At 39.3% G+C, this 19275-nt stretch overlaps 2 protein-coding genes and 1 pseudogene across 2 annotated transcripts; 2 read left to right on the forward strand and 1 right to left on the reverse strand.

Moving 5' to 3' along the window:
- Positions 1-7210: 7210 nt before the first annotated feature.
- LOC103204615 (histone H2B type 1-A) lies at positions 7211-7594 on the reverse strand. The gene has a single exon (XM_007949823.1). It carries the CDS (start codon positions 7592-7594, stop codon positions 7211-7213), a length of 384 nt encoding a protein of 127 aa, XP_007948014.1.
- A 282-nt stretch (positions 7595-7876) lies between these two features.
- LOC103204669 (histone H2A type 1-H-like) lies at positions 7877-8311 on the forward strand. Its single transcript, XM_007949876.1, has one exon. It carries the CDS (start codon positions 7877-7879, stop codon positions 8309-8311), a length of 435 nt encoding a protein of 144 aa, XP_007948067.1.
- An 84-nt stretch (positions 8312-8395) lies between these two features.
- The window catches only part of LOC122150843, a 29258-nt pseudogene continuing 18378 nt past the window's right edge, over positions 8396-19275 (forward strand).

Below are 19275 nucleotides of genomic sequence, written 5' to 3' on the forward strand. Positions count from 1 at the left end.
GGGTTTAGTCCACTTTTGTATCCTTCCCTTCAAGGCTCAGGGGTCCAAGATTATCTTCTGTGTCTGTGTTAATTGGTTTCCCTTTTCTTTGTTGAAGAGCGTCTGTTCAGTCCTTGTGCCTAGTTCGCCATCTTGCTGGATCTCCCTTGGATTTTCTATGTATAGGATCATATCATCAGCAAATGGATATAGTTTGACTTCTTCCTTACCAATTTGGATGCCTTCAATTTTCTTTTCTTGCCTTATCGCCCTGGCTAGGACTTCCAGTACAATGTTGAATAGAAGTGGTGATAGAGGGCATCCTTGTCTGGTTCCTGTTCACAAGGGGAATGGTTTCAGCCTGTCTCCATTGAGAATAATGTTGGCTGTTGGTTTTGCATAGATGCTGTTCTGGTTATCTAGTGCCACTCTGACAGGAAATATACCACAAATGGGATGGCCTTAACAAACAAGAGTTTATTCTCTTACAATGTGGGAGGCTAGAAGTCCAAGTTCAAAGTGCCAGGCTCTAGGAGGCTGAGTGAAAGCCCCTTGACCTTGGACTTCAGCTCTGCATCTTGCTCCTGGCCCCCTGAAGCTAGAGGCATCTCTTCACTCAGGCAGCTACTGCTGAGGCAAACAAGCCCAAGGTCAACAAAATAAATGGCACAGTCCCAATATTACCAAACCACATGGAAGGCCATTAATTCAAGTCCGTTGAAAGTCTCAAGGTTGACAGAGCATGGCAGGCTGCTGAACAATGACATGGCTACATGCAGAGTCCAAGTGTGCCATAAGCCAGAGACCATTCACCAAGCCTTCTGCTTATATACAGGAAGCAGACCACATTCCCTAGGCAGCTACTCAGCTGCTCACAGTAGATTCCACCATGTAGGTGATTACCAATTTCATCATGGGGAATACTACATCCAGGTGCCCAGCCACTCTACCAGGCCCAGCCAAGTTGACACAAAAATTGAACTACCACAGATGCCCTTTATTATGTTGAGGAATGCCCCTTCTATTCATTCAGCTGATCTTTGACAAAGGGCTGATCCATTAATTGGGGAAGGGCTTGTCTGTTTGACAAATAGTGCTGGCAAAACTGGATATGCATTTGCAGAAAAATGAAACAAGATCTGTACCTTCCACCACACACAAAAACTAAATCCAGATGAATCAAAGACTTAAATGTGAAACCTAAAACTATAAAGTTCCTCAAGGAAAAACTAGGGACAAATTTAGGGGCCCTAATATATGGCATCAATAGACTATCAAGCAACACCCAAAATGTACAAACAGCAGAAGATAAAAGAGATGAATGGAACCTTCTAAAAATTAAGTTTCTATATACTTCTAAAGACTTCTTCAAAAGAAGAACCTGTAGATTGGGAAAAAATATTTGGCAATGATATACCTGACAAGGGACTTATCTCTAAAATTTATAGACAACTCCAACACCTCAATACCAAAAAGACAAACAATCCAATTAAAAAATGGGCAGAAGACATGAATAGACACCTCACCAAGGAGGATATTCAGGCAGCCTACAAACACATGAAGAAATGTTCATGATCATTATCCGTTAGAGAGATGCAAATCAAAACAACAATGAGATACCATCTTACCCTAGCACTAATAGCAAAGTTCAACAAGACAGAAAATAACAAATGCTGGTAAGGATGTGGAGAGATTGGGACTCTCATACACCACTGGTGGGACTGTCAAATGGTACAACCACTGTGGAAAGCAGTATGGTGGTTCCTTAAAAAGTTGGAATTAGAAATATCATTTGACCCAGCCATTCCATTACTAGGTAGATAACCTAAAGAAGTGAGAGCCAGGACAAAAACAGATATATGCACACCCATGTTCAATCCAGCACCACTTATAACAACAAAAAGATGCAAACTGCATAGGTGCCCATCAACAGAAGAATGGATAACCAAACTATAGTACATACACACAGTGGAATACTTTGTAACCCTAAAGAATAAAGTAGAGTCTGAAAAATACCTCATAACGTGGATGAACTTGGAGGATATTGTTATTGTTATGTGCCGTCGAGTTGGACCTGACCCATAGCCATCCCTCCTTGAGTTTCCGAGGCAGTATCACTACAGAAGTAGATTGCCCCATCTTCCTTCCAAGGAGTGGCTGGTGGGTTTGAACCACCAGCCTTCTGGTTAGCAGTTGAGCGCCTTAGGCACTACACTACCAGAGCTCCTTGGAGGATATTATGCTGAGTGAAATAAGTCAATCACAGAAGGACAAATGTTCTATTAGTCCACTATTGTGAAAAGTCAAGGAAAGGTTTACATATGGAAGGAAACTTTCTTTGTTGGTTACCAGGGACTGGGGGTGGGGAGGGGAGGGAACACTGCTAGATAGGTTGATTTGTGTGAAGGGAAGGGCAATACCCCAAATGTGAGTGATCAACACAGTGGCATTGAGGAAGAGGAAGACACAGAGAGGTACATGGGAGGTACAGACAACAAAGATGACCCCTCTCACACATCCAGTACTGTGTTGTCAATGATGGCAAACATTGATCTATCTGTGGATAGATGGGTGGACAGGCTGAATGATCAGGCATATCTAGGCAGGGAGTGTGTGTGCCATGACCATATATAGGGTTGGCAGGAGATGCTTCTTCATGTGTATTTGTGTGTTCTATAAGAAAGTTCAGGTATATAGTAGAGCTGACAAGGAACAAGGCCGTGGTGACTTCTTGGACACAGTCAGCTACCCAGAAGGAGTGAGTAGCTGGACCTGTGGGCTCAGAACCATGGTCATAGGCGACATCAACCTCAACTGTCATAATACACTACATAAAACATTGTTCCACATCCTACTTTGGTGAGTAACAACAGGGATCTTAAAAGCTTGCAAGCAGCCATCTAGATGCAATGATGGGTCTCTCCTCATCCAGAGCAAAGAAGAATGAAGAAAACCAAAGATGCATGGAAACAATTAGTCCAAGGAACTGGTACACCATGCCATCCTCAGCCTATATGACTATGAGACGGGAAGAGCTAGATGGTGCCTACCTACCACTATCAACCACTCGGAGGGGGATCTGTGTAAGAGATCCTGGATAGAGAGGGAGAACAATGTGGAATAAAATTCAATATATAAAAAATATATATAAAAAAAGACCAGTCTTGCTGGTCTGATAGAGCCTGGTGAAACCCCTGAGACTATGAGCCCTAACTATCTTTCAGGTCTGGAACTGAACTGTTGTTTCCAGCCAAATAAGTCCGGCATCTGGGCTGAAAATTTACATCAGGTAGATACATTCTTCGAAGGGATCAATCATGGGAGAACAGAAGGGCAGCGTATGCAAAGGGAGAGAGCTTGGGGCAGGAAAGCATGGGAGGGAAGGACACAAGGAAGAGGTAACTACAGGGAGAAAGTGGGAAGAGAGCTGTTTGTTATGTTGTGGGAAATTGCAATCAATGTCAAGACACAAAATGCGGATGGAAAATGAATTTGCTCTATAAACTTTCACTCAAATCACAATAAAAATTAAAAAAATAATGCTGTAATGAACATTGTTGTAAAAAAAAGAAAAAATAACAGAATTCTAATATTGTTCAAATAGTTTCAGATACAGAACAAGATAACTATCCCCCATATTCTGTTTTAAGAATTGCTAAATCTCTGGTAGCATAGTGGCTAAAGCACTTGACTGCTAACCAGAAGGCTGGCGGTTCAAACCCACCAGCCACTCCTCGGAAGGAAGGTTGGGCAATCCTACTTCCGTAGTGATACTGCCTCGGAAACCTAAGGAGGGGTCGCTATGAGTCGGGGCCGACTCGATGGCACATAACAACAACAACAACAAATCTTGATACCAAAAACTGAACATCACTGCAAACAAGTAAGTCAAATTAGAGACCAATTTCACTTATAATATTGAAGCAAAAATTCTAAATAATGAATTGGCAAGCAGAATTCAACAAACTGTTAAAGGCATAGCATATGATGCCAAAACAAGTGTTTATATTAGAAATTCAAGGATAACTAAATATTAGGTTCTTTAAAATAAATCATTATGAGATATCTAAAGAGGAAAAATCTATGATCATCTCCAGAGATACTGTTGAAAGACATTTGATAAAATTAAATATCCATTCTTGATTTGAAACTCTCAATAAAATAGACAAGAATTCTATTTTAAGAAGGAATAGCTCAAAACAATCTCCAGTAAAGTCAGACACAAGAAAAGGACATCCACTCTCTTTCCTGTTAGTTAACACCTTTGTGAAAGGTAAAAGCCATAGAAATCATGGAGAAAAATAAATTTGAAATGTAACTACAGTAATTAAAAGGAAAGTAGTAAAATATTTACCATGAAAATATTAAATGATATTATCTGAAACAATAATATTGCAAACATGAAAAACCCAACAGAATCTACCAGAAAACTACCCTGAAAATAAGGCAATTCAATGAAATTCTGACTCGTGGTGACCCTGGGAAGGTTGTCCTTGCTGTCAATTAGAGTAAAACTGTGCTCCATGGAGTTTTCAAGGCTGTGACCTTTTGGAAGCAGATCACCTGGCCTTTCTTCTGAGTCACCACTGGGTGAGTACAAACAGCCAACCTTTAGGTTAATCCAAAACCAAACAAATTCACTTCTATCGAATTGGATTCAACTCATAGCTACCCCTCCTTGGGTTTCCGAGACAGTATCACTATGGATCTAGATTGCCTAATCTTCCTACCGAGGAGTGGCTGGTGGGTTTAAACAGCCAGCCTTCTGGTTAGCGGTCAAATGCCTCGGACACTATGCTACCAGAGATCCCTTTAGGTTAATAGTGCAGTGCTTAACTGCAACACTCAGGAACTCTCAGTGAGGTAATAGTAGAATATACAAATAATGCACAGAAATCAGTACTTATATATGGAAATAAACAAAACGTTAGCATGATATGATTAAGGAAGTACCTTCATTTATAGTAACATTAAAAACAAAATACCTAGTGCAATATTTATGTGCCAAATGTATAAGTTCCAAACTTATATGAAGGAAAGTGATTGGTCTACACCAGACACACGGTTGTGCCTGCCATAAGTGATTGGCTCAGGCAATGCCTGGGACTAGCTCAATTCTAGAAAATAGGACACTCTTGGAAGCCTGCAGAAAATTAAACTCTCTTCTTGCCTCTACTTTGTTGAGCCTGCACAGATACTTGGAACTGTGACCTGTGTGAAAGTAAAGGCAGGGTGTGAAGGAGAGCAGAAGCAAAAAGACTGCAGGAAAGTGGCGTCTGGGCTCCGATCAGCCTGCATCTGAGCACTCTGTTAGGTGGTATTACTTGTTACATCAGCCAGTTCAGTTGGCACTTTCAGTTAACTTGTAGTCAAATTACATCTGCTGTAAAAGCTACATCATGTTTGGTTGAAACAAAGATGTTTTTCTTTCTGAGTATGCCCAGTCCTTAGATAATCGAGGGCCCTGTTGAAAGGGACAAGGATAACAGGGATTTGGGAGTGATGCAGATATCTGCTGTTTCTCATGGATTTCATTGAGGGAGCTGGAACCTTTGATTAGAGAGGATGTCCCCTATCCCAGTACAATATGAGCACAGATGCCCCATCTGTCTATGCCTTGCTAAGGCACTCAGGGCTCTGCAGGAGCTGTCTCACTGTACACAGCAATATGCCAGCACTTTTTAAATAGATTTTGACTATAAATTTTCTACCAATTTCTACGTAAATGTTTTAATGTAAAGAAAGTATGTATGTGTGTGTCTGTGTGTATATATATATATATATATATATATATATTCTAAATCTTAAAAGAAAAAGAGAGTACAACAATATGTAAATGAACTGGAGGTTCCAGCTAACCATTGGTTTTTGTGAAGTTGTAGTAATTTGATCCCTTCTTTTTAACGTCATTGACAATGTCTATTACCATTGTTTTTTGTTTGTCTATGCTTGTGTTTAGAGATAGACCCAAATCATCATGACAGAGTGGATCTTTCACTCAGTCCCCTGACATGAATATTAGTTTGGGAGCTCTGGTAGTATAGTGGCTAAGGCACTTGACTGCTAACCAAAAGGCTGGCGGTTCAAACCCACCAGCCACTCCTTGGAAGGAAGATGGGGCAATCTACTTCCGTAGTGATACTGCCTTGGAAACCCAAGGAGGGGTCGCTATGAGTCGGGTCCGACTTGACGGCACATAACAACAACATTGTGATGTCTATCTACCCTATAACCAAAATCGCTAACACCCAATAATACAGGACACAAACCACATTTTTAATAATCCTGTTATAACACACACAAAAAGTGATTCAGCCATAACTTGTAAGAAACATAACGCAAAAAGACTATTCAGTTAGTTAACCCTGTTTGCTCATCAGTTGTGGTTAGCCAGGTTGTGGGCTCCAACATGAAATACCTTAGGTAGAGTGCAAGATCTCCACATTCCAATATGCCAACATACCCTCAGCAAATAAACCAGCCTACAGAGACCTCACTAAACGTACAGAGAATATCACCAGGCTAAGAAACCCAGGTTTGGGGGCCTCAAATCCCAGCAGTCTGAGGGCAGCAAAAAGGACCATACGACCATAGACCACAGCCTGTATAAAAGTAAGATAGTCTCTATGCTCCTATGTCACCTTCTTTAAGATCCAGAGGTCATTAGCGACAGACCTTTTTCTGTCTCCCAACAGACCCAAATGTAAAATATAAATATAACATTAAAATAGGTCTTAGAGAACGGCCAGTTGCATCCTTTATGACACTTTATCCCCAGAAACCAGTTCCACAAGAAAGCTGACTACTGAAGCCTCTCTCTATTTAGAGAATTTCCTTTTGAAGGTTATTCCTGCCATAATTTATCAATGAAATCTTCTGCATGCCCAGCAAAAATGTTGCAGAGTGCCAGTCTCTTAGGAGTCTTTAAGGTGGAGCATGGAGTTACATGCTCCCCAGATGGAAAATTGGGCGATCTACTTCCGCACTAATACCACTTCAGAAACCCCAACATTGCAATGAGTCAGATCCGACTCTATGGCAGTGAGTTTGGTTTTGGTTAAGTATACTTTTGAAACTAAAAGCACATCTTCCGAGAGTTTCAGCCTGCTACTGTAAGGGCTTATACCTTTTAAAAGACAATTTTTAATGAGGTAAGAAGCCCACAGCTATTTTAGTAAATGTAGGTGGCTCTGAAAAGAGCCTTTGGGTTGTGACACTTTGTGGAGTCATTTTACTTGGAACTGGTGTATTTGGTGACGGCCTTGGTGCCCTCCGACACGGCGTGTTTGGCCAGCTCCCCGGGCAGCAGCAGGCGCACAGCAGTCTGGATCTCCCTGGATGTGATAGTTGAACGCTTGTTGTAAAGAGCCAAGCGAGAAGCCTCGCCTGCTATGCGTTCGAAAATATCAGTGACAAAAGAATTCATGATGCTCATGGCCTTGGAGGAGATACCAGTGTCCGGGTGAACCTGCTTCAACACCTTGTAGATGTAAATAGAATAGCTCTCTTTACGGCATTTCTTGCGCTTTTTCCCTTCTTTCTTCTGAGTTTTAGTCACAGCTTTCTTGAACCCCTTCTTGGAAATAGTAGTACCCTTTGAAGTCACCTCCGGCATTATCAATGCACCCCACGACTCTTTTCCAACTGTTGGTGAGCGGAAGAGTGGTATTTATAGGCACGACGCTCAAATGACGTCTTGGTGGAACAACATCTGATTGGATAATAGGGAATGTCGTGTATGTAAATGAGGTGATTCCAATAAAGCTCTCTGATTGGGTAGACAACCATTAGCCAATCAGATAGCATAGCACAATAGACCGGTCTGAGTATAAATAGCCCTTGGTAACGCCCTCTGATCAACGGTTTTTCCGTTATAACCGGCTTCATTTGGTCTGTGATGTCAGGACGTGCTGAGCAGGGAGGCAAGGCACGTGCCAAAGCCAAGTCTAGCTCTTCCAGAGCAAGTTTGCAGTTTCCTGTGGGCAGGATTCATCGTCTTTTTCGCAAAGGCAATTATGCTGAGTCCATCGGGGCCGGTGCGCCAGTGTACCTGGCAGCAGTACTGGAGCACCTGACCGCTGAGAATCTGGAGCTGGCGGGAAACACGGCCCACGACAAAAGCAAGACATGCATCGTCCCCCGGCACCTGCAGCTGGCCATCTGCAATGACGAGGAGCTCAACAAGCTTCTGTGTGGTGTGACCATTGCTCAGGGCGGTGTCCTGCCCGACATTCAGGCCATGCTGCTGCTGCCCAGGAAGACCGAGAGCCATCACAAAAAGTGCAGTGCAAGGAATGGCTCCAAATTGCAAAGCCTACCAAAAACATCTTGAGGGGGAGGGAGAAGGGAGAAAAAGCTTAATTGAAACCAAAGGCTCTATTCAGAGCCACCCATGGATTCAGAGAAAGAGCGTAAGATGGTTAAAGTAACTGATTTGCTTTCATTCTCAATATGCTATCTAAAGGACTTTGAAAAGAAGCTGCATTTTTTGAGAATTGAGGTCTCTGAACCAGTTCATTTTAAGCGTCAATAACCAAGCCACTCAAGTCCTTGGAGATATGGGCATCAGAGTGGAACTGTTAGAGCACCAACTTTTAGCAGGCTTCTGGTAGTGGATATGCCATCCTTGAGGTAATCTTAGGAGGCTCTGTGAAGAGTAAATTTAGCATCTGAAAGGTTGATGACTGAGTCCACCCACCCAGAGGTGAGACTTGAGCGTAGTTGTTTGTTTTAAAATGGTAAGACCTGAATGATGATTGGATTAGAAGGAAAACCTGAAAACCAAACCACTGCTAATCAAGTCTGTTCAAACTCTTAAAAACGCTATCGAACAAAGTAGAACTGCCCCAGATTAGACGTAAAGGAAGGTTAAACTTGCCGTTTTCAGCTCAACTCCAGAGAGCAAACCTACAGGACATCAGCAAGTAAAGCACAATATACCCCTAGGCTGCAAGGTTTCTCAAGCCTTTTTCTAGCGGAGGATTTCCTTAAAGAGTTCTAGGATGGTTTTTTATTTTGAAATCTGTAAATGTGGCATATTAGTAAGCCGATATTTTACATGAAAAAACTAAAGATGAATATATTGATGTTTTAATGTGTAGGATATATCTCAAACAGTAGCCTAATACCATTTGATGGTGAAATACTAGTGTCAGCATGAATCAGTAATGTGAAGAGTGCTTTAGGCACTATGTTAAGCTCCCACTTAGAAAGGGAAAATATACCTAGAAAGTTTCTTTAAATTACTGTACAAAGAAGCAGTTTTTTAAAATCAAGTTAATATATCTGAAAATATTGAGGAAATGTAAGAGAGAGGGAGAGGGAGAGAAAATGTTGGAAAATTTGGAAAAATGTAAATTGCTTTTGGAAAAAATGTAAATCACTTCAATTGAACCTAGATAGCAGTAAGGTCTGAGAGGAATGGGGAATAAATGACATCATCAGTGAGTTACTATTCTGTAAGAAGGGATTTCCAAGAGTGTTTTCTGACAGACTTTTTTTTTTTTATTATTTGGGTGAAGATTTACAGAGTAAATTCACTTTTCATACAGCAGTTCACATATACTTTGTCGCATGTCATTGACCAAAATTTACCACAATGCAACAGCTCCCCACCCACTTCCTCCCTGTAGTTACCTCTTGCCAGTGTCTGACAGACTTTTAAGGAAATGGTAAATCTACTTTCGCATTGTCTGCCTCCTGTATGTCTCTGTGTCTTTTGCAAACGCAGCCTATTCTTATGTCCCTGGAATCTGAATGAGAATGCTGTCACTTTAAAATCCAAATGGCCACCGCCTGTAAACATTCAAAATGGCTGCACCTTTAGTCACTTTAAATATGCAAAATGGCCACCACTTGGTCACTTTAAATATCCAATGGACTCCATATGTAAACAATCAAAATGGCCGTGCCCTTCGTACAGCCGAAAGTCCACAGCTCAGGTTGTCTCCTTCCTTGCTGTTTCCTTTCCTAGTCATAGGCCACCAGCGCAGTCATCCCTGCAGCCCTTGGTGACCAGGGCTGATCTTTAGGTCAATTCTCAGGTTCCAACACTACTAGGGAATATTCAGGCTGTTGCTCCTGTCAGAGTAGCTTACAGTCCACTGCTCTGAAAGTCTCCATACGCACTGTTTTCATTCAGGTTTTTCCCACTAGTTGGTGCCTAATCCACTTCTGTATGTTGTTGTTGTTGTTGTATGCCGTTGAGTCAGACCCGACTCATAGCGACCCCTCCTTGGATTTCTGAGGCAGTATCACTACAGAAGTAGATTGCCCAACCTTCCTTCCGAGGAGTGGCTGGTGGGTTTGAACGGCCAGCCTTCTGGTTAGCAGTCAAGTGCTTTAGGTATAATTCCTTTCAAAGTTCAGGGCTCCAGGATTATCTTCTGTATATGTGTCAATTGGTTTCTCTTTTCTTTGTTGAAGAAGGTCTGTGGAGCTTGTCTGCCTATTCCCCATTGTTAATTTTTTAATGGATTATCAGAATAGGTTGTTCATATTTAACAGGTGTTTGTGAATTGTTAATTATAGCTGAGACTGCTGCATTTAGTAGCAAACTTTCTTCATAGATCTTGTCATATATTTTCTTCAAAAATATAAATGAAAAATTTTCATAATATGTATTTTATTAAATTTATCATTTCCTTAAAAGTCTGTCAGAAAACACCCTTGGAAATCCCTTCTTACAGATTGTGAACAGGGAACCAGAGACATCGGTTGACAAATGAAGACAACTACAAACCAAAAAGAGGGAAAAACTGTATAGTTACAGAACCTCTAAATGGTAGGGACGTCAAGACAACTACAAGATAGAATGGACTGTCATAAACTTGGAAGAAAATTATAAATCACAAGGTAACCTCAAAGAAAAATGATAAACCTTTATATCAAAATAAAAAAGAGGACCAGCACAAATATTTAGCAAATACTAAAACAATAGCAACGAAGGAAGTGATAACACAATTCATAAACAAAACGAGTTCAGCACAGAAAATTACATGGAACAAAGAAATCTACACCACAAAAAAGCACATAACAAAATGACAGCAACAAATTCATACTTATCGATAATTACATGTCTGATAAGGGATTTATCTCTGAAATGTATAGAAAACTCCAACATCTCAACACCAAAAATATTAACAATCCAATTTAAAAAATGGGCTGAAGAGACATTAATGGACACTTCACCAAAGAGGATATTCAGGCAGCCAGCAAATACATGAAGAAATGCTCACGACCATTAGCCATCAGAGGGATGCAAATCAAAACAATGAGATACCCTCTCACCCCAGCACTAATGGTAAAGTTCAACAAGACAGAAAATGGTGGATGCTGGAGAGGTTGTGGAGAAATTGGGAGTCTCATACACTGCTGGTGGGACTTTCAAATGATACAACCACTGTGGAAAACAGTATGACAATTCCTTAATAAGCTGGAATTAGAAATACTATTTGAGCCAGTGATTCCATTACTAGGTATATATCCTAAAGAAATGAGAACCAGGACAAGAACAGATACATACACACTCATGTCCATTGCAGCACTATTTACAATTGCCAAAAGATGGAAAACCTACATGCACATCAACAGAAGAATGGATAATCAAACTATGGTAAATACACACAATGGAATACTACGCAACCCTAAAGAATAATGTAAAATCTGCAAAACACCACATAACATGGATGGACTTGGAAGACATTATGCTGAGTGAAATAAGTCAATCACAAAAGGATAAATATAGTATTAGTTCATTATTGTAAAAAGTCAAGAAAAGGTTTATATATGGAAGGGAACTTTCTTTGTTGGTTAGGGGTGGGAAGGGAGGGGAGGGAAGACTGCAAAAAAAAAGAACAAAACCACACATTGACCCATGTCACTTTAGTTTTATGTACATAAATTAGTTTTATGGACATAAATTATATTTCAATAAAATGCATTTAAAAAAATAAAAATAAAAAAATTAACAGTGGCTAATCGTATCCATCTAAGAAGTGTAAGACTGAAAGGTGAGTAAAATTCAAACTTAATTCATTTTATAAAGCTAGAGGAAAAACATATTAAACTCAATAGATGACTAAAATGTATTTGCTAATATGCAGTTGAAAACATAATTTCCGGTAAGTCATTGGTCTTGCAGATTTCTGACATAGAATCTCTGGCACCATTTCAATCACGAAGGCTGTATTTTCTAACTACTGATCCTTCTTTGTTTCCAGCTTTTAAATTCCAATCAATCCAGTGAATACATTTTAATTGCCTATTTGCAGCAAGTTGTAAACATCTTTAGTTTATTAATCTTTGGCATTTTGGTTGATCTGTAATTTCAGTAGTAGTCATATTAATTGGTCTTCCTTGTGTTGTTGTTGTTGTTAGGTGCTGTTGAGTTGTCTCCCACTCATAGCAACCCTATGCACAGCAGAACGAAACACAGCCCAGTCCTGTGCCAGCCTCACAGTCCTTGCTTTACTTGAGCCCATCATTGCAGCCACTGTGTCAGTCCATCTCATTGAGGCCCTTCTCCTTCTTCGTTGACCCTCCACTTTACCAAGTATGATATCCTTCTCCAGGGAATAGTTCCTCCTGACAACATGACCAAAGTAGGTGAGATGAAATCTGGCCATTCTTGCTTCCAAGAAGCATTTCTTCTTCTGCACTTCTTCCAGGACAGATTTGTTAGTCCTTCTAGCAGTCCGTGGTACACTTAGCATTCTTCTCCAACACCACAACTCAAAAGCATCTCTTCTTCAGTCTTCCTTATTCATTGTCTAGTTTTCACATGCATAAGAGGTGATTGAAAATATCATGGCTTAGGTTAGGCACACCTTTGTCTTCAAGGAGACATCTTTGCTCTTCATCACTTGAAAGAGGTCTTTTGCAGCAGATTTGCCCAATGCAAAATGTTGTCTCATGTATTGACTGCTGTTTCCATTGATGTGGATTGTAGAACCAAGCAATATGAAGTCTTTGACAACTTCAATCTTTTCTCTATCCATCATGAAGCTGTTTATTGGACCAGTTGTGAGGATTTTTGTTTTCTTTATATTGAGTTGTAATCCACACTTCAGACTGTAGTCTTTAATCTTCATCAGTAAGTGCTTCAAGTCATCTCACTTTCAGCAAGCAAAATTGTGTCATCTGCATATCACAAGTTGTTAATGAGTCTTCCTCCAATTCTTATGTCACATTCTTCTTCATATAATCCATCTTCTTGGATTATTTGCTCAGCATACAAATTGACTAAGTATGGTGAAATGATACAACCCTGACACACTCCCTTCTTGATTTTAAACCATGCAATATCCCCTTGTTCTGTTTAAATGACAGCCTCTTGATCTATGTACAGGTTCCTCATGAATACAATCAAATGTTCTGGAATTCCCATTCTTCTCAATGTTATCCATAATTTGTTATGATCCACACAGTTGAATGCTTTTGCATAGTCAATAAAACACAAGTAAACATCTTTCTGGTATTCTTTCCTTTGAGCCAAGATCAATCTGACATCAGCAATGATATCCCTCATTCTATGTCCTCTTCTGAATCTAGCTTGCATTTCTAGAAGCTGTCTGTCAATATAGTGCTGCAAATATTTTTGAATTATCTTCGTAAGATTTTACTTGCATGTGATATTAATGATATTGTTTGATAATTTCCACATTCTGTGGGATCACCTTTCTTTGGAATGGGTACAAATATGGATCTATTCCAGTCAGTTGGCCAGGTAGCTGTCTTCCAAATCTCTTGGCATAACTGAGTGAGTGCCTCCAGCATGGCATCCGTTTGTTGAAACACCTGAATGGTTATTCTGTCAATTCCTGGAGACATTTGCTAATTTTTGCATATTTGGATAACTTTTGTTTCATGATGAAGTACTAGTATTATTACTACTAGAATCAGAATCCAGACCAAAAAAAGAAAAATATGCACTCATTATTTGATTAATTTAGTAATGCACTTGCTAATTTAATATCATTCTGGGATATTAGACAAATCTGTTTAAAAGCTCCCCAGGTGACCAAGAACATCTATGCCAAAATCAGGTGCAAGTAAAGCCTTCAGGTTAATTCTACAATTGACTTACATATCTAGGAAAATATTAATTGTAAATCCAAAGTTCTGAGTCATCCACATGTCCATAAAAAGAATGTGGATAATTTCCAAAAACCAGAATTCTTAATCACTCAATTACTATAGACTAGTTACTGAGGCTCCAAAATACACTGCTTGTTAATATGCCTTTGAAGTATTTATTAAAGTTAATCTATCTCCCTAATTTCATACAAATTGTTATATAAGACATTTTAGCCTATTAAATACATCAGGATATTTTTGACTACTTTAAATTGTAAATGCAGAAAGGAAATGTAAAGCATTAGTAGAAGAATTTACATCCTATTTTAATTGGCCTGTGAAATAGAGACCAAGAAAGGGGGTGGTATACAGAAAAATCAAGCTGGGAATGCTTAGAGAAAGTTAAGATCAGGAGGGGAATGAGCATATCTGATTATGAACTTGGTAGGTGAATGAGAAGCAGAGGGCTTACATGAGCTCTATGGGGTTGTGGTAGTTAATATTGTGTGTCAACTTGGCAACGCTGTGGTTTTGTGTCTGGGCAGCTGGATGAAGTTATTTCTCATAATGAGATTGTAATCATCTCCATGGTGGAATCTGCTGTGACACGTTAATTAGTGGGAAAGGTTTCTAGCTTTTTGGCACACCTGGATCCTGCATTTGGCTGAGTCTTCATCTCAGTGGCCTGCCATGTTGCCTACCAATCTTGGGATTGTTTCTGGACTTGAACTAGTGGCCTGCCAGGTTGCTGATCTTGGGACTGTGCTGTTTTACCTGGCAACCTTGGGTTCATCAGCTTCAGCAGCCAGCAACTACATGAGTTAGGAGATGCCTCTAGCTCTAGTGGGCCTAGAATAAGAGGCAGAGCTGAAGGCCAAGGTCCAGGGGCCTTCACCCAGCCTAGAGCCAGCACACTGAATTTGGACTTCTAGCCTCCTAAATTGTAAGAGAATAAATTCTTGTTTGCTAAAGCCATTCACTTCTGTTACAGTAACACTAGAGAACCAAGACAGTGGCAATACTTCAGATAGAGGCTACCAATTAACTGGGCCCCAATATGAAGCAGGAAATTAAACCATGTTACATGTCATGGAGATTTGGGTGTTATATTTATTACCACAACAAAACTTCACCTTTCCTGATCAATACAGAAATTATTACAAGGCATATGGTATTACCACAGGTTAAAAACAAAACGAAACACTAAAATAAACAATAAAAGAGACTTCTGGTAAGATGGCAGAATTAGCAGACAAGCTACACAGACTCTTTTCAACAAAGAAAAGAGAAACCAATTGACACAGATACAGAAGATAATCCTGGAGCCCTGAGTTTTGAAAGGAAGAATACAGAAGTGGACTAAACACCGATTAGCAGAAGAACTTGAATGAAAACAGGGAATAAGGAGACAAATGGAGATGCAGACTGTCAGCTATACTGATTGAAGTGATTTTAGGACCTCAGAATTAACCTAAAAATAGGCCCTGCTCACCAAGGGCTGCATGGACAACTGCACTGGTGACTGATGACTAAAAAGGGAAATAGCAAAGAAGGAGACAAACTGAGCTGTGGACTTTTGGTTGTCTGGAGGGCACAGCCATTTTGAATATTTACAAGGAGCAGCCATTTTGGATATTTAAAACAACAGTGTTCTCATTCAGATTCCAGGAAAGTAAGAATAGGCTCCACTTGCTGAGGACAGTACAGACATATTGAAGGCCGATGACTGGAAAGGAGCAATATTCCCCTTGTTACTCTTATACCCCACACCCTCTTGGTGAACGGAGGTGCATCCATCCCTCACCTCTGCTTATCTTCTGTGCTGGCAGAATTCCATCCCAGTCTGTGTGCTCTGACAGAGCCTGGGGGTCCTGCCCCAACCCAGATTTTTCTGTTTTTGTTTTTCAATTTGTTTTTTCCTTGTTTATTTTTAAATTATTCTCCACCACCACCCCACTTCCTTTCTATTTTTATTATTTCTGTTTTCCTTCTCAGGTACTAGTTTTGGGCTTCGTTTCCCTTTTCCTGGTTCCAATTTTTTTTTTTCTTTCTTGTGGTTCTTCCCATCCTTTGTTTTCCTTTTTGAATTTTTCTTATTTTTTCCCCTCATTGTTCTCTTAATCTAGCTCTTTTCTCTTATCCCTCCATCCCCAGAGATTGTGTTTTTTTTTCTTTTTTCTATTTATGTTTCTTTTGTCCTTTAAAAATATTTCTTTAAATATTTTGTCTCATTTATTCTCTTTCCTCCTTTTTTTTATTTTTCTTTCTGTTTTTGGTGATTGTTCCTATGTGTTTATGCAGTGTGTGTTTCTTGTCCTCACTTTTACTTTTTTTGGTGTTTTTTTAATTGTTGTTTTTGTCTAACTGAGTGGGAGACAGCAACCGTGCCCATACAGCCCAACCACACCCACAGCTCCTGTAACCCCACCTATTGAGTGAAGGCCACCACTTGCTTCTGCACCAACTGGCCAATGATACATGACAACCAATATGAGCCTGACTCACCCTTAACTTCTCCCCACAGACAGCTAACAGATATCTGTGCACACACTCTTATTCTCTAACACACCCATCAGGAGACAGGTGGTGAGGACATAAGTGCTATCAACTAGCAAATAGAGGAGCACAATACCCTGCTTTCTCAGATACATCCAAACAAAACAAAAATATTAGGCAAATTGCGCCAACATTGTTGTTGTTATGTGCCATCAAGTTGGACCTGACTCATAGCGACCCCTCCTTGGGTTTCTGAGGTGGTATCACTACGGAAGTAGATTGCCCAATCTTCCTTCTGAGGAGTGGCTGGTGGGTTTGAACCACCAGAGTTGCCTTCTGGTTAGCAGCCAAGTGCTTTAGGCACTATGCTACCAGACAAATACAACAATGTCACAATGTCTCAAAAAGAACAGACCATCACAGTCCACACAAAGAAGCAAGATAGAGCAGTAGAAAAAAGGGACCAGGATATAGACCCAGAACACATCACTGAGGAAATAGCAGCATTGGCAGTCCCTGGTAAGGAATTAAAAAGAATTATATTTAAGTACCTTTAATGGATTGAGAGACAGATCAAGGAAAACACTGACAAAATTAATGAAAACACAGACAAAACTCTAGAACAATTTTGAAAGACAATGCAAGAACAAAATAACCAAATAAATGAAAAATTAGATATGATACAAAATCAATAGATAGGAATCCAGAAGATTAATACTAAATTTTCAGAAATGGATAACACATTGAACTGGCAAAGGAGTAGAATTAAATCAATGGGAGACAGAATTAGTGAGATTGAAGACAAATATTTGAATACTTCTTTGGAAAGGGATCAATCAGAAAAAAGATCAAAACAAAATGAAGAAAGCCTAAGGGTCATGTGGGATACCATCAAGAGGAATAACCTACATGTAATCAGAATTCCAGAACAGGAAGAGACAAATAAAACCACTGAGAAAATTGTCAAAGATTTGTTGGAAGAGAATTTCCCTGATATGATGAAAGATGAGAATATATCCATTCAGGAAGTCCAACGAACTTCAAACAGGATAGACCCCAAAAGAAAATTACCAAGACATATCATAATCAAACTCACCAAAACCAAAGACAAAGAAAGAATCCTGAAAGCAGCATGGGAAAAACAAAGTTACCTACAAAGGACAACCAATAAAACTAAGCTCTGATTTCTCAGCAGAAACCATGCAGGAGAGAAGGCAATGGGATGGTATATATAAAACCCTGAAAAAGAAAAATTTCTAACCAAGAATTATACGCCAAGCAAAACTGTCCCTCAAATATGATGGTGAAATTTGGAGATTTCCAGATAAGCAGAAATTAAGGGAATTTGTGAAAACCAGACCAACCTTGCAAGAGATACTAAAGGAGTCCTTTGAACAGAGAACAAATAATAGCAAACAAGAACCTATCATTAATGCACATGATGACATAACCTAGAAACCAACCCAGTTATGGAATTACTCAAAGTAAAATAAGCTTACAAGATTGCAAACAGGGAACCAAAGACATCAATTGGCAAGTGAGAACAACTACAAAACAAAAAGAGGGAAAATATAGTGTATTTATAGTTTGAAATGGTGAGGAAGTCAAGAGAGTTGCAAGATAGAATAGACTGTTCTTGGGGAGAAAATTATAAATCACAGGGTAACCTCAAAGAAAAATGACAAACCTTCACACCACAATAAAAAAGAGGACAAGCATAAATATTTAGCAAATACTAAAACAACAGCAATGAAGGAAATGATTACATGATTCATTAAAAAAAGAGCTCAGCACAAAAAATTATATGGTACAAAGAAACCAGGAACACCATGAAAACACACATAACAAAATGATAGCAACAAATTCATACTTGTCTATAATTATACTGAATGTCAATAGGTTAAATGCACCACTCAAGAGATAGAGAGTTGCAGACTGGATTAGAAAACATAACCCATTAATATGCTATCCACAAGAGACACACCTTAGAGACAAAGAAAAAAATAGACTAAAAATCAAAGGTTGGTAAAAGATATATCAAGCAAATGGCAACTAAAAAAGAGCAATATTAATTTCTGCTCAAATTGACTTTAAGACGAATACCACCATAAGAGACAAAGAGGGACATTATATAATGATTAAAGGATCAATTGAATAAGAAGATACAACCATAATAAAATATCTATGGACCTAATGAAAGAGCCCCAAAATATATAAATCAGACTTTAACAGAATTGAAAAGACAAATTGATGACTCCACAGTCTTAGTAGGAGGCTTTAATATATCACTTTCAATCAAAGATAGAACAGTTGGAAAGAAACTCAACAAAGACACAGAAGAACTAAACAATATAATCCTCCAACTTGAGCTTATAGACATCTACAGAGCACTTCACCCAACAACAGCACAATATACATTCTTTTCCAGGGCACATGGAACATTCTTCATGATAGAGCACGTTAGGTCATAAAGCAAGCCTTAGTAAATTTAAAAACATTGAAATACTGCAAAGCATCTTCTCAGATCACAATGCAATCAAATTAGAAATCAACAATAAGAAGATCAGTGGAAAAAGAGCAAACATGGAAAGGGAACAACAACCTCCTTAAGAAAGACTGGGTAAGAGAAGAAATAAAAAATGAAATTAAAAATTTCTTAAATCTAACAAGAATGAAAATACAACATACCAAAATCTTTGTGCCACAGCAAAAGCAGTGATCAGA

The sequence above is a fragment of the Orycteropus afer genome, unplaced genomic scaffold (assembly GCF_000298275.1).
Source record: "Orycteropus afer afer isolate SDZICR_OR568_19922 unplaced genomic scaffold, OryAfe1.0 scaffold00255, whole genome shotgun sequence".
In the NCBI taxonomy this organism is placed as follows: domain Eukaryota; kingdom Metazoa; phylum Chordata; class Mammalia; order Tubulidentata; family Orycteropodidae; genus Orycteropus; species Orycteropus afer.